This window comes from Lates calcarifer, unplaced genomic scaffold (genome assembly GCF_001640805.2).
Source record: "Lates calcarifer isolate ASB-BC8 unplaced genomic scaffold, TLL_Latcal_v3 _unitig_5006_quiver_581, whole genome shotgun sequence".
NCBI lineage: Eukaryota > Metazoa > Chordata > Actinopteri > Centropomidae > Lates > Lates calcarifer.
The window spans coordinates 51,405-67,275 of record NW_026117230.1 but is presented as its reverse complement, the minus strand read 5'-3'; the positions used below and the strand labels follow the sequence as shown (position 1 = coordinate 67,275).

The following is a 15,871-nucleotide window of genomic DNA, read 5'->3' as shown; positions in this document are numbered from 1 at the left end:
CATCTTCAATGTCATCACCATCAGGAAGTTCTCACATTGTCACAGCGACACCTCCTGGACAAACTGAGAACTGATCAATAAAAAGATTAGAGCACATCAATCGATCGATCAGTCTGTCACTGATCTCCTCATCTTCAGTATTGATTAACCTCAGCCCAGATTATTGATTCATGTCTTGTAAAACCTAAATTCACTGTTGTATTGATCAGTTTATTAGGAACACTGAATTAAACTGAGCCTGATCAATAACTGCTCCTTCACCAGGTAGTCACAGGTTCACTCACCTGGATCAGGTTCAACTGCAGCCTCAGTGGTTTGAACTTGTAATACTTGTAGTCAATACTTGAGTAAATGTACTTCGTTACTTTTGTAACTTTTTTCTTCTTTTGTGACTGTAATCAACTGATGTTTAGTTTTAGTCGCCTCATTTTTTACAGTGCAGTGATGCAGCACGTTTCCATGGTAACAGCAGCCTCCTCTCCCGGCATGCAGCAGCAGCGGAGCCCCCCCCGCCCCCCCTCACAGAGCGGCAGCAGGGTGGAGCAGCAGACAGACGGACAGCAGCTGCAGCAGAGCCCGGAGGTAAGACACGGAGAAAACTCCACTTGTCTGTCTCTCACCTGTCTGTCTGTCTGACTGTGAGTCTGTCTGTCTGTCTGTGAGTCTGTCTGTTTTCCACCTGTCTTTCTCTGCTCTATGTGTCTGCCGCTCCTCTCTGCAGTCTCTCAGGCGGCAGAGGTGGTGAACGCGGCGGCGGTATTTTCCGCTCTCTGTCCGTTTGTCACCGCTCGGTTCACAGCTCCGCGTGCCGCCCCGCTGCCGCCGCTTTATCGGAGCTAACTGAGTGCCAGACAGAGGAGGTGCAGAGAGGAGAAGGAGTGACTGATTGACAGGTGGAGGAGACAATAGAATCGAATAGAAAAAGACTTTACTGTTACTGCATCATCATCATCATGGAGGATTTCTGTTCTGAGCATGCTCACTGCCTCCTCCCTTCACCTCCTCTTCTCCTCTCCTCCTCACTGCATGCTCACTGCCTCCTCCTCCTCCTCCCTTCACCTCCTCTTCTCCTCTCATCCACACTGCTTCCTCCTCCTTTCCTTCACCACCACCCATGTAGGAGTGATGATGGATGGAGACTCACCCCCCCTCAGAGATGGCCCCAGCCAGCAGGAGCAGCAGGTGATGGGAGGTGGGTGTGGTTTTAGTTTCCATGTGGATCAGTTCAGGAACATCACCAGAGGTCATCAGAGGTCAGAGGTCATTATCTGCAGGTGAATGTAAGGACAGGATGAGAACATGATGGCAGAGATGTGTTCTCTCGTTCAGACTTCAGCCTCTTAATGTCTTGACACAGCACACTTGAAACTCACCTGAAACACACCTGAAACTACAGCCAGCAACTGACAGACAGACAGGTGAAACTTATTTGTGTTTACTTGTGGTGATAGTGAGCTAACGTTAGCATTGTTAGCTCAGTTTTGTGAGGCTGAAGTCCTCAACAGTCCTGGTTTCTGTCAGACATCTGCTGAACCAGGATCGGAAGTCATACAAAATCCGGTTCCTGGATCTGAGACTTTGTCCAATCAGAATTCAGTTTGTTCAGTGTTTGTTTTCATCTGTGATGTTGTCTGGACACCTGTCTCCTCGTCTCCTCCTCTTGTCTCCCCTCCCTCTGTCCTCCTTGTCTCCTCCTCTCCTCCTCTTGTCTCCCCCTCTCCTCTCCTTGTCTCCTCTCCTTGTCTCCTCCTCCCTCAGACCTCGACTCTGTCAGTTTTGTGGAAAAACCTCCAAATGGAGGCAGAACAGAGGAGGAGCAGGAGGTGAAGGAGAAACGAGAAGATGGAGGTGACTTGATGAGGAGCAGCACTGAGGAGCAGCCAGAGAGGAGGCAGGAAGAGGAGAGACTTGAGGAGGAGGAGCAGCTAGGAGATGAAGAGAGAAAGATGGAGAAGAAAGAGGAGGAACCGGCAGAGACTCCCTGCTCCTCCGCCACAACTCCTCCTGACGAAGGAGGAGCTGATGAAGAGGAGGAGGAGATCAGAGGGTTAGGGTTAGAAAGAGGAACAGAACAGAAAGAGGAGGTGTCAAAGGTGGATGAGCACCTGGAAGGAGGACACAGAGAGGTGGAGGTTGAGGAGAAAGAGGAGCAGTCAGAGAGTCTTCCTCCATCACCAGAGGAGCAGGGAGGAGCTGATGAAGAGGAGGAGAAGGAGATGATTGATGGGGAGGAGGTGAAGCAGGAGAGAGAGGCTGTGACAGAGAAACAGGAGCAACCAGAGAGTTCCCGCTCCGCCCCCACTCCTCCTCCTGATGAAGAGGAGCAGCTGAGAGGAGGAGCTGTGATGTCAGCTCAGAAGGAGCAGGAGTCATCCACACAGCTCCACCCTCCCCCAGACTTCAAAGAAACGAGTGCTCCCTCTGGCTCAGCGGCTCCTGCTGAGGAGCAGCTGGCTCCTCCTGCCCCTCCACACTCTGAAGACCAGGAGATCCTGGCTGATGAAACAAGCGCTCCTCTGACAAATGGAGCCCCCTGCAAAGAGGGACGGTTGATTTCTACTGCAGCTCCTCCCTCCAGAATCAGAGCTCCACCTGCAGGAGCTGCTCCTGGAAGGAAAACAAGTGTTCCTAAAGGACCTAAAGGTCTGTCCTGCTGAACCTCCTGCCTCAGCTGCACCCCTGCCCCCACCCACTCCCCTGCCTCCTCCTCCTCCACCTCCTCTTTTCTTTCAGCTCATTTTTTTGTTTTCATCCTCTCCTCTGACACCTCCTCCTTTCTCTGCCTTCACCTCCTTGTCTCACCTCCGCCTCTGTGTCACGTTTCTGGAGGAACATGTTGCTTCATTTCTCCTCCTGATGAAAGTGACACAGACCAGACGCTTCCTGTCGACCTCAGTTCCTCCTGGTTGCCCTCTGACCTTTGACTCTTCTTTTGTGTTTGCTGCCTCCAACATGTTTCTCTTTGTGTTTACATGTTGACAGTGATTTAAATTTCTGCTCAAACAAACAAACGCATTTGTCCGTTTACATCGTTTTTCTTCTTCTGTGTTTCAAACAGAAAAATCAGCTGTGAAGGAAACAGAGGAAACTCCAAAGGTAAAATCATGTATTTCTCCTCGGTACACCTGCTCACAGGTGTGTCACTGAGCCCCGCCCCGACTCCTCACAGGTGAATCCATGTGAACAGTGTGAACTGTGTGTTTCAGGCCTCCAGGACAGCAGGAGGCGCCAGAGCTGCCAAGATGATCTCAGCCAAGAGTACAGGTACCAGTCTGACCCAGTCTGAACCGGTCTGATCCGGTCTGACCCACATCAACCTGTCTGTCTCTCTCCACCTGTCTGTCTGTCAGAGTCAGTCGATGGAGTCAGCAGTCCAGGAAGTCGTTCTCCTGCCAGTCGATCCTCCACTCCCAACAGAGATGTCAAGAAGGTCAGTCCGCCTGTCTGTCAGTTCCCCTGTCTGTCTGTCTGATTAGAGACGTTTTATACTGTAACACATTTATTTGACTTTCATTAACAGTGATTCTGTTCTGATGGTTCTGATGGTTCTGATGGTACCTGTCTCACTCAGGTGGCTGTGGTCCGGACCCCTCCCAGGTCTCCTGGCTCTGCTCGTGGACGGACACCCCCCCTCCCCTCCCACCCCATGCCCGACCTCAGCAACGTGAGGTCAAAGGTTGGATCAACTGAGAACATAAAACACACACCTGGAGGAGGAAAGGTAACACACACACACACACACACCAGAAAGTAAGTTAGTATGTTAGCAGCATTTACTGAAACTGAACAAACTGCAGAGTAAACAATCTACTTCCTGTTTACACCGACATGAGCACGCTCAGTAGAGGTGAACAGTCATGTCACCTGTCTTTTCAGGTGTGTTAGTGTGGGCGGAAATTATTTCTGATACAGAGCTAAAACACCTGTCTGTCTGGACCTGTCTGTCTGTCCTCAGGTTCAGATCGTTAATAAGAAGATGGATCTCAGTAACGTTGGGTCTAAATGTGGCTCCAAAGACAACATCCACCACAAACCAGGTGACATACACACACACACACACACCTGTGCACCTGTCTCTGTGGGGACCTGTGTTTTGTTCCCTGTAAACCTGTGTCTGTTCCTCTGTGGTTCCAGGTGGAGGGAAGGTGGAGATAAAGTCGGAGAAGGTGGCTTTTAAAGCAGTTCAGTCTAAAGTGGGTTCTCTGGAGAACATCTCTCACATACCTGGAGGCGGGAAGAAGAAGGTAGGAGCTGTGTCATGTGACCAGGTGACCTGCCTGTACCTGTCTGAGTTTAGATGTTAAAGGTGTTTCATGTGTCGACAGATTGAAAGTCAGAAACTGACGTTCAGAGAGACCGCCAAAGCTCGGACCGACCACGGTGCTGACATCATCATCCAGTCCGAATCCTCCCCTCATCGCCTTAGCAACACTTCCTCCCCTGGAAGCCTTAATGCTGCTGAAGCCCCACCCCTCGACACCCTGGCCGACCAGGTGAGAGATTTACCTGTTCAGACTGAAAACACAAAAATAAAACAGCACAGTAACAAACTTCCTCTACCTGTCAGGTGTCTGCCTCCCTTGCCAAACAAGGCCTGTGACTGGACAACCAGTGCCTGCAAACCCCACCCCCTCCCATTACCAAGGAAACTGCCTGATGAAAGAAAGAAAAAAAAATCTGCCTTTTTACTCATGAACATCTCCATCACCGACCGACTGAAGGGATTTTATGAAGTGAAATAAAATGAGGCTTTAAACTTTAGTATCAGCCTCACAGGGCTCAGCCTCACAGGTGAGTCCACCCAGGTGTTCAAACAGGAAGCATCACTCCAATCGGCTTAGCACAAAGGCTCTGTTTCTACTCTTTATGCTAAGCTGGGCTAACAGTTTCCCCCTGCTTCTAATCTTAATGCTAAACTAGGCTAACAGTTTCCCCCTGCTTCTAATCTTAATGCTAAGCTAGGCTAATCACTGGCTCTATGACTATACTTTTGAGGTCCATGAAGAAAGTTGAAGAAGTTCCAGGACATTACTGAACAACATACTAACAACCAATTACATCACAGGTTTTACTGGAGACTCATCTCATTTAAATCTGAGAAACGTCACAGATATATTTCTTCTCATTGTTCAAAGTTCCAGGACACCTTAAAAAAATGTAAGGCTCAGTGAGACAGTTTGGGAGGTCCTTGAGGAGATCATACAGTTCTTGAACAAAGATAAAGGGGTCCTGGAGATTGTTTCACCAGTCTCGTCTGTCAGAGAACATGCTAATCAAACTAACAGATTAGCCTGTTAGCTTCCTTCATAAAATCCCTCCAATCACAGAAGGTCTCTCTGTGATGTCACCTCTCTCAGCCAATCATCACCTCTTCTGTGTCTCTGAATGCTGACATGCTGTAGGCCCCTGTGACGACCCCGCCACCCCCTCCTCATCATTAAAAAACACCCAGAATGCAGTTTGATACCAGGTGCCAAAACCACGTCTCTCTACCTGTCGGCTGTTAAAGTGCTTTGTACCAATAAAGTTTCTCTTGAATCAGATTTGTCTTATGTCTGTTACTTATTATATTTGTTATAAATCAAATTCATAAACCTGTAGATTCTGATCTGACAGTAAACTGATCTTTATTGAACCTGTGAAACGTCAGATTTACCTGTTCAGGTGTCTCAGGTGTTTCACTGGTGTGGCCTCAGAAAATTTAAAAACATGTTGACTGATTCCTGACCTTTTACCTGTCGCTTACACACCTGTGCAGAACACTGACAAAATGGCAGACAAAAAGATTCATCGTCGTTAGCATGCTAACACCAAACAGTTAATCAGGAACATACAACAAAAACTGACTTTCAAAAGACTCAGACTGTCAAAGTACAGCGTTTCTGTCCTGAAAGAGTTTCTACTGTTGTTCTATTGGAGTCATCTGACTTCACCTGATCCCTTTTAAAATAAAATGTTTCTTAAACAGACTCTCAGGTGTGAGCAGATGACAGGTAGAAACAGGTAGAAAGACGACAGCCAGGTGTTCCCATCATCAGCTACATTTTTCTGCCCTTAACAGGAAGTGACTTCACGTTTCTGATGTGGGTAATCAATATATATATTGATCACCTGAAAACACTCACACCCAGTTATCACCTGCCAACGCAGTGCTGCGTCCTCACTTTCAGTAACAAGTCAGCTTTATTAATGACTCAGCTTCATTAACGAGTCACTCTCATCATCTCACTCATGAGGTCATCACTGATGAGGTCAGTGTGACATCAGAGCAGATCAGGATGACATCAGAAACAGTCAGTCAATAGACAGTCAGTGATTGAGTCTGATCAGAAAACAGTGTGTCATGTGACCTTTACTCACCCAGTCCAATCAGTGCAGAGCTGCACTGATTGGCTGTTGATAATCAGGAAGTGGACAGACAGCGGTGGGCAGGGTTTACACGTTTTTATTGATTTATTTCCATAACGATGATAAAAAGAACATAAAAAACAGCTGTGATGTCAGAGGACGAGCTCAATGACATACGAGGAAGAGGGGGCGGGGCTTCAGGGCAGCAGCAGTCTGTTTCAGCCAATTAGGGAGCAGAGGGAGGACTGGGGGAGGAGCTAAACTGAAGATCTGTCAGGATGTTGCCTAGCAACAGCAGTCCTCCAGCCAATCAGAGAAGGGGCAGGGCTTGTCTCATAAAAGGGCGTGGCATGTGAGGGGGTGTGGTTAAAGAACGTCATCGCTCTCAGCCGTGTGGAGCTGCGTGTCGTCGGCGTCTGTCATGATACTGCTGTCCTGACTGTCGTCCACCTCCGCCGCTACAGGTGAGACAGACAGGTGAGATGAATCAGAGAAATGGGGAATCAGACAAAGTGTTACATGTGACATCAGTCATCAATCATTGTGATCAGATTGATTGGTGTTGTACCTTCATCCTCTGGCAGGTATCTCTTATCAATGGCTTCTTTGATCTGGTTGTTTGCTCCTTTAGGATCCAGATCCATCGCCCAGCTGAAGTTCATCAGAGCCAGGTGAGTCTGACCAAGCTTCTTATACACCTGAGAGACAGGTGAGGGTTAGACAGATGAGGGTCAGACAGGTGTGGGTTAGACAGGTAAGGGTCAGACAGGTGTGGGTCAGACACGAGAGGGTTAGACAGGTGAGGGTCAGGTGTAACTCTGTTATGATCCTGATCAGAAACTTTGATGGTTCCTCCACCGTACGGAGGTGATGTGACATCATTATCGCCTGAGAACAGGTGCGGATCACAGGTAAGAGCTGCACACCTGGACAGAGCCTCCAGAGTTACACCAGAACCCTGACTGAGAACCATGATAGGGTTAAACCACAACAGCCCGTCAGAGGTCAGGGGTCAGGGGTCAGAGGTCAGCTGGGATCAGTTGATCGTTACCTTTCCTATGAGGAAATAAACCAGAGACTCTTTGGGAACGATCTGTTTCAATTCCTCCAACTCCTGAAGAGCTGCCTGCAGAGAGAGAGAGAGAGACAGGTCAGAGAGAGAGAGAGAGAGAGAGAGAGAGGGAGAGATAGGTCAGAGAGAGAGGGAGAGAGAGAGACGGGTCAGAGAGAGAGAGAGACAGGTCAGAGAGAGAGAGAGAGAGACAGGTCAGAGAGAGAGAGAGAGACAGGTCAGAGAGAGAGAGAGAGAGAGAGAGATGGGTCAGAGAGAGAGAGAGAGGTCTGGTTACCTTGTACTTGTCGTTAGCAAACAGTATGGACGCCCGATGGAACTTGCAGAGCGGGTTTTTGGGATCGATCCCAATTGCTCTGTTCAGAGTCTCTAATGCTGCATCAGACTTCTTCAAGGCATGCTGCACCTGTGTGCACACACACACACAGCTATTATGAATGGAATGTGCTACATGCTGACAGGGCAGCTATTATGAATAGAGGGTGCTAACATGCTAACGTACCACCCCGATGTGACAGAGCAGCACGGAGCTCTGAGGGTTGATGCTTAGAGCTTTCTTGAAGTGGATTTCTGCCAGGTTGAATTTCTCCTGTTTGTAGTAAATCATCCCCAAACCGTACCTACACAACAGACACAAGAACACACACAGTGCTGATCCATGTGAGAGGCCGTCATCAGATTCACTGTTTTTAAGGTGTTGGATTAAATACAGAATGTGTGTTTCCATCTCAGACTGTTCTGTTTTGTAAATATATAACTAACACACACACACATGTATATGTGCAGTATGTATACAGACACATACACTGAGCACTTTATCAAGAACACCTGTGCACCTGCTCGCTCACACAGGTATCAGTAAGCCAATCGCAGGAGAAATGAGATCTCAGTGACGGGCCCTGAAAACTGAGGACAGAGACAACTCGTTGAAGAGAGGGGTCAGAGATCAGAGGACAGACTGGTTGGAGCTACAGTAACTCAGATAACCTCTCTTTATAAGTGAACAGTTCCAACATGAGGTGGATGAACTACAACAGACCACGTCAGGTTCCTATCAACCAGGAACAGAAACCTGAGGCTGCAGTGGACACAGGTTCACCAGGACTGGACTCATGTAGTCTGGTCTGATCCTGGATCCATGGACCTGACCTGTCCAGGCTGGAGGTGGCGGTCTGATGGTGTGGGGGATGTTTTAATTAGGTGTTCCCAATAAGCTGGTCAGGTCAGTCAGTGTTTGCATGTACTGGCCGTTAGTTACCAGGGTTACCGTGGTTAACGTACCATGCGTTGTAGTGTCTGTTGTTGACTCTGATGGCGTTACGGAAACAGGCGAGTGCTCGGTCCAACTCCTCCGTCAGAACAAACTCATGACCCAACAGAGTGTAAGCGTACGCAAAGCCCGGGTCCACCTGAGACAGACAGGTACAGAGAGACAGGTGAGAGGCAGACCGGTACAGAGAGAGGTGAGCTGACACCATAAAGATTCCTGCCTCTCACTCAGTGGAGCCTTGGTAACTATGGTAACAGTACACACAATAACCATGGAAATGGCAGCTCACCTGGATGGCTCTCTGGAAGAATTTTATGGCGATGTCGTGCTCCCTCTGAAGACTGAAACAGTTTCCTGCTACACACCAGGCCTGCAGAGAGACAGACAGGTGATCAGAGAGACAGACAGGTGGACAGTGTATACAGGTGTAGTGCGTGGACAGGTGTGGCTCTCACCTCAGGACAGTTCTTGTCCATGTCGGTCAGGTCTTTGGACAGGGCAGACAGGGCGACGTCTTTCTGCAGGTGCCACAGCGTGGTTGAATAAATCTCCATCCCCTCAACTCTGTACGACTCGATCCTACGAACCTCACTGAACAGACGCTCCGCCTGAGGACAACCACCAGCACATCCTGTTACCTGAGAGCTACCTGCGTGTTACCTGTGTCAGGTGAGTGTTTACCTGTGTGTCAGGTGAGTTACCTGTGTGCTAAGTGAGTTACCTGTGTGTACTCGGCCAGCTCAAAGTAGGCCCTGCCGATGTGGGTGAGGACCCAGCCAGTGTTGTAGTGCTGGGGGGGGAGAGAGGTCAGGATGTTGATGGCTTCTCTGCAGTTGTAGGAGCACAGCACCTGGTAACCACGACCCAGCTCCCGTAGCAACGCCATGACGCTGTCTGAACACACAGAGGAGGAGGAGGACAGATATCTGACGTCAGTGTTTCCTGTCAAACATCATCAGGACATTAATGTGGTTCTTTGTTACTGATAATAAATCCTGGACCTGTTTTTTGTAGTAAACTCATTGTTAGAATTGATTCTCTCTGCTTCAGCTCAGAGTAATCAGTTACCTGCAGCTGCTCTCTGGTACTGGGGGATCTTGGTGTCTGGTAGACTCAGACCAGGATCCAGTCTCAGGATGTCCAGACTCTCGTTCAGGTTGCTGCTGTTGGATGTCTTTGCTGATTTACATTTAGTTTTCCTGTTTGGAATCTTTGTGGGAAACTTCATCTTCAACTTCTTACTGTTCTCCTGCAGAGACAGAGTAATCAGCCTCAACATTACAGTTACTTTAAGAGTACAGTACTGCAGTGTTATTATAGTGTTACTGTAGTATTATTACTGCAGTATTACAGTACCTTGGCAGTAGAGCTGGCACTAGTAAACAGTCTGGAGCTTCTTCTGGGCTGAACGTTTGGAGGACCAGACATACTGGGACTGAGGACCTGAGGAGAGCCACTGAGAGACAGACAGGTGGTCAGACAGACAGGTAACACTGAGAGACAGGCAGCAGTCAGAGGAGCCCTCTGATTAGTTGTTATAGTTACCTAGTGTGAGGTGCAGAGGTCTGTGATTGGTTGAAGGGGATGGGCAGAACATCTCTGCTGTTTCCTGTCTGACTGAAGACCGACTTAGACTGACTGATCCTGGAGACAGACTGAGAGAGAGACGGGTCAGAGAGACAGACAGGTGGGAGAGAGATGAGTGTGTGTATGATGAGTGTGTACCTTCTTGCTGGGAGCTGTAGTCTGCGTTTCCATGGTTGCTGAATAATTCTGTAGATATGTGGGGTCGCCGGGGCTGGGCTCCAGGGGCAAGATTCCAAAACTATATACACACACACACACACACAGGTTTAAGTATAATGGGGGTGCTGGACTAACAGACTCACCTGCACAGGTACAATCACTCACCTGGGTGTCAGTGGACTCAGTGCAGCAGGTCCTCCCAATAAACTCCTCCCACTCTTGGGCTTGTTCTGTTTAGCCAATAAGGAGCCAGCTGACGCCATGGAAACGGTGTTACCCAACAGGGAGCCAGTCTCTGGGGAGATGAGGGAGGAGTCGATGTAGGAAACTGACAAATCAGACGTCAGCTTCCCGTTCGACGATTCAAGATTCAAACGATTCAACTCCTGAAAACACAAACACACTGATGATCAGAGAGGAGTCCACTGGTTAATCTGAGTAATCTTATTATGTAATCTGATTACTTAACCTGGTTAACAGATTTACATTGTAATCTGTTTACAAGACTACAGCCAGAGATAATCTGACTACCAGAAGAGTAATTTGTCTACATGTGTTCAGAGTGTGTTGGAGGTGTGTATGTTTCATGTACCAGCGTGTCCTGTGGTGTCTCCATGAGGGCGGTGTCTAGACGGTGGGAAGAGTTCTGGGCGGGGCTAACAGAGGGAGGGGGGGGGGCTATAGAAGAGTTCTGTAGAGAGGACAACCGGAAGACCTGATCTGGATCTGGTTTCTCTCCTGAAAACACAGAACATGACATCCACCAAGGCACATGATCACAGGTGAGACTGAACAGGTGTGTGTGTGTGTGTGTATGTTACCTAGGTGACAGAGGTTCTGGAAAGGGGACCAGAGGAACGGATTGAGAGTTAAACTTCTCTGGAAACACTCAGCACCTTTAGCAACACGATCTGTCTTACTGCTCAGAAAGAGAGACAGGCAGAGAGAGAGAGAGACAGGTCAGTGTGTCTGACATCAGTAACAGACTGATGAACTAGGTGAACAGGTGTGTTACCAGTAAATATGTCCCAGTAATGACAGCGTGAAGGAGGCGGAGTCTCCAAACTCTGTGATGATGTCATCCTGACTCTTCTGTTTGTTCAGCACTCCACCAATCAGAACCTGTTCTCCTTCAGCCAGCCTGAGAGACAAACAGGTGGAGAGACAGACAGACAGAGACATATTCAGGACATCCATTAAATACAGTTGAACAAGTAAATGTCTCTAATTTTTCTATTGTTTCTAGTAGTGTTAACTGTTAACTAGACTGACTAGATTTAACTAGTCCTCTGTGTGTGTGTGTGTGCGTGTATGTGCGGGTTCTTACTTGCTGAGTTCAACGCAGCATTTGGCCAGCAGGAATCGAACCTGTGGTGTGGAGCAGCTGTGGGCCTTCAGCAGCCGGTATGCTTTATATGGCTTCCCAGAGCGGTAATAACATGTGGCCAACAGGTAGAGAGCCTCCTCTGACCTCACTGACACACAGATAGGTAGACAGACAGGTTAACATGTGGCCAACAGGTAGAGAGCCTCCTCTGACCTCACTGACACACAGACAGGTAGACAGACAGGTGTTACCTTCAGCGTAGAGTCTCTCAGCAAGGAAAACAGCGTCCAGGTAGGCGTAGTGGTTCAGAGCCTGCCACACTGCAGCCTGAACACAGAGAGACAGACAGGTTTAGGTCAGAGACAGAGAGACAGGTCAGGTTGTAGTAGGGCATATCACAATATGATTTTTCATATGGTGATTTATATCGATATAAATCTAGATTTAATCTTAATGTAAATCAGTGTTTCTGTGTTTCTGGAGCAGCTGTGGGCCGTCAGCAGCCGGTACTTTATGTTTCTGTTGAAGTTCAAGTTTCCTTTTTACTCCTGAGATGTGAAGATACCATAAGGTCAGTTTTAGGGCTGCTCCCTAAATGTCGGCTATATGATGCATTAGTCAGAAGATCCTGATTCAAATCACAGAGTCAGTGGACGAGTTGTTAGAGTTTATTTTAGCTGCTCTCAGTTCACACACAGAGCTGCAGGAGCAACAGAGCAGCAGGCTGGAAACTTTACAACCACATCTTAAAATGACCAAACCACAAACTAACTGTGGAGTTAAAAACAGAAGACAGAGAGATGCAGACAGTGTGATTCTCTCTGCTCAGGTGTCAGGTGAGAGCTGCTAGTCGCAGAACAGACGCTGTGTTATGACAGTGAAGTGACGAGTTACAAACGGCTGAGAGAACTGAGCTGTGACCAAGATGACAACTTCATGTTTGCAGTGTCTCTGCTGTATATTTTATAGTGACGACCTGAATTACTGCTGCAATAGCCTGTTATAAATTTGCAAAATACCCGTTTGAGCCGAGAGAGAGAGAGATAAAGAGAGAGAGTAGTAGTTAACTCAGTCAGGTTTGTATTTGTATCTTCTACTGGCACAAATCCCACAGAGTTTATTAGCTGTGTCTGTCTCTACCTGTCAGTCCTCTGTCATTCAGGGCTGTGTCCGTTGGGGCGTCTTCTTCAGTAACGCTGTCGCTCAAGTTTCCGTTAACATTTTCTGTCTTTTTCTCTTCTATCTCGCTCCTACTCCAGACGTACAGGTGCAGTACAATAAACATTAGCACCTGTGTTTACTCCTGCACTCTGTGCTGTGTGCGTCAACCTAACCTGAAGTGTCTCTAACTCCATTCCAGCCTCATGATTGGTTCAACACGCTGCTTTTCGTACTGTCTGTTAAATCCTAGGTGGAATGAGTTTTACTGATGTTGTTATCGACCGTGTCTTATATGTCTATCGAGGTAACGTTATATCGCAATATAAATCATCATTGTTTTATGGCCCAGCTCTACGTTGTAGACCTACATCAGACTCTGAGAGACGCTAACACAGCAGAAGAGAGACGAGGACCAGGAGAGACCTGCAGTTAAACTCACAGGTTTGATCCTGTGTCGTCCATGTTTAAAACCTCCAGAGACCAAACAGTGATCTGAACCCTGATCCCAGAGACTCAGCTGGACTCAAGTCTGGATCAGATTGACACAGGTTTGATCATCAAACATGTTTCACAGCAAGTCTCAACAACAACAGCATCATCTGAGATCAGATCCAAGTCCAGATCCAGCCTGTCCCCCGGGTCACAGCTCCCATAGGCTGAGGCCTAGTACCTGTCAGGTGATGCAGAGGTCCATCTTTCACCTGCCTGTCCTGAATCTCTGAGTCTGGACTGTCTGGGACCAATTTACCTGGGGAGATGCCACAGGGGATCACTGAGACACACCGAGTCACACCGAGTCCTCCACTGTTTTAGGGTGGTGGTTTCTGTGAAAGGACCTGGCTAAGGTGGTTCCGATTGGAGCTTATGAATCCCACCTGAACTGGGATCTTCCAGGAGGATCTTTAGACGTCAGGTCCACGTCTCTTAACCTCCTGCCACCGAGACTTGAGTCACCCGTCACCAGGTAATAACAACAACAACAACAACAGATAATGAGCTAATAATCAATACACTGAACCCAACCAACGACCTGATGACTGCAGTTACCTCCACACAGAAATACAGCAGGTTAATAAACAGGAAATCTAACAGTGATCACTTGTGGTCACATACAACTGGTCAGAGGTGAGACAGGTACCTGTCTACCTGTCTACAGGTACACCTGTGTTGACTGAGTTTCTACTGACCTTTACTGTCATTAAATAACCCAGAACTATAATTTATTCTGTAAAATGACGTCACTTTACGTGTCATCACGTCAAACTGCTGAATTCAGTGAGTTGACGCAAACATGCCCATGACCTAAAGTTTATTCAGTAGATGTTTATAACTAACCATCAGGCTGAGCTACAGTCTGGTTAGCTCTAGTTAACGTGGCAGCTAACCAGATGATGGCTAATGTGGTTCACCGGCTGCCAGCTGACGTTTGCTAGCGTTAGCAGCAACAGCTAACTAGCCGTGGGTTAAGATTAGCTGCTGGCTTGGGGTCAGAAATCTAAATGTAAACTTAACAAACCCTCAACAAACCTCTTCATATGCAGCTGTGGATGTTAAATCTGATTTTCTTTGGACTGAAGCCTCCCCGCTAAACCTTAGACACGGAGTTAGCCGGCTAATACAACTCTACTGTTAGCATTTCAGCATTAGCATCGTTAATGGTACAAAACTCCATTAGAATTACAACTGTTTCGAATTGTTTTTCTCATCAGCGAAACCATGGAGCTCTTTATCAGGCCTTTTAGCAATCAATACAGACCACTGATCGATTCGGAAAAAATAAACTCAAACGGACACCGTTAGTTACGGTAGAATCTAAACTTTAATAACTGTTAGCCCAGGTACTGCCGCCCTCCGCGGTGCAGTTTGACCTCAGTCATAATGAAACCTACAAGCGAAATTAATGTTGCATTATCTTTTGACTAAAACACAATTTGCTCATTGGATCTATGCCGAAACAATGAGAGGCACCGAGTTAGTCGCACAGGATCTTAAGACTTGTCCCACTCTCTTTTATTAAAGCGACACCAAAGGAAACATCAATCTGACAGATTTTTAAAAGGAGTCTGGCATGACCGATGTGAACTGAAACCAAGCTGACGTTAGCTAACAAACTAGCATTGTGTTCTAGTCTTGATCCAAACAGCTACCTGACAGGCACACTGTCACTGTAATGATTGGGTTTTTAAACACCAATAACACCGATAAAACGCTCCGTGCCGCCAGCGGCGGGCTGCGGGGCCTGCGGCGGGGGAAGAGCTCCCACACCGCGGACCGGACCAGCCGCCGAGGCCAAAACGGAGAAGACAGTGCGGGCTTCATAAATACTCTACTCCCCGCTCATGACAACGAGCCGAAGATGTGTTTTTACCTGGACAGGTTCCTGCAGCACCGTCATTCCGCTTGGAGACTCCGTCTATCTGTTCCTGTTGCCTGTTTTCCCTCTTTTCTCTCGGCTCTTTCTTTACTTGGGTCCCCAGGAGGAGCTGCAGCCGAAGATTTGAACACACCGACCGTTAGTAGCCGAACTTAGCCGAACATTACCGAGGAGGGAGAAGGCCGGAGCGGAGAGGAACGACTGTCAACGAAAAGAGACGAAGCAGCGAACTCCCCTCCCTCCTGCTAGTGACGTTGATGTAAAGCAGGTAAAAACCACGTTCTGTCGCCCCCTGATGGCGTCACAGAAAACTGCCGCTGTCTTTTAAATGACGTTACACAAATAACGTCTAAAGAGGAAATCCAGGAACTCAGCACCACTTCATTTACAGATACTCCTAAGTATTTATTTAAAAATTCAACAATATTTACTAAATTAATGAATTAAACACTGCACTTTCTGTTCTTAATAATCTAACTGGTTTATTGAGTTTAGGTTTTATGAAAGAACTGTGTGATCTGTTTAGTTAAATACAGTCATAGTTTAAGTCATAGTCATAGTTTTCCAGAAAAC

The 15,871-nt window shown here is 47.6% G+C and overlaps 2 protein-coding genes across 2 annotated transcripts; one reads left to right on the top strand and one right to left on the bottom strand.

Moving 5' to 3' along the window:
* Positions 1 to 419: 419 nt before the first annotated feature.
* Positions 420 to 5,543, top strand: maptb (microtubule-associated protein tau b). Its single transcript, XM_018661389.2, has 11 exons — positions 420 to 582; positions 1,121 to 1,192; positions 1,759 to 2,643; positions 3,059 to 3,096; positions 3,207 to 3,264; positions 3,351 to 3,430; positions 3,572 to 3,721; positions 3,956 to 4,037; positions 4,135 to 4,244; positions 4,326 to 4,493; positions 4,568 to 5,543. The coding sequence occupies exons 2-11, from the start codon at positions 1,126 to 1,128 to the stop codon at positions 4,598 to 4,600; spliced, it is 1,671 nt and encodes a 556-aa protein (XP_018516905.2). The 5' UTR covers positions 420 to 582; positions 1,121 to 1,125; the 3' UTR covers positions 4,601 to 5,543.
* Positions 5,544 to 6,429: 886 nt separating this feature from the next.
* cdc27 (cell division cycle 27) lies at positions 6,430 to 15,458 on the bottom strand. The gene is made up of 20 exons (XM_018661386.2): positions 15,293 to 15,458; positions 12,015 to 12,090; positions 11,764 to 11,911; positions 11,452 to 11,577; positions 11,258 to 11,355; positions 11,029 to 11,174; positions 10,602 to 10,822; positions 10,416 to 10,515; positions 10,236 to 10,345; positions 10,047 to 10,146; positions 9,759 to 9,939; positions 9,412 to 9,584; positions 9,146 to 9,298; positions 8,980 to 9,060; positions 8,702 to 8,829; positions 7,923 to 8,040; positions 7,698 to 7,826; positions 7,400 to 7,474; positions 6,917 to 7,046; positions 6,430 to 6,806 (listed from the first exon to the last, which is right to left on the bottom strand). Exons 1-20 carry the CDS (start codon positions 15,317 to 15,319, stop codon positions 6,715 to 6,717), a joined length of 2,412 nt encoding a protein of 803 aa, XP_018516902.1. The 5' UTR covers positions 15,320 to 15,458; the 3' UTR covers positions 6,430 to 6,714.
* Positions 15,459 to 15,871: the final 413 nt, after the last annotated feature.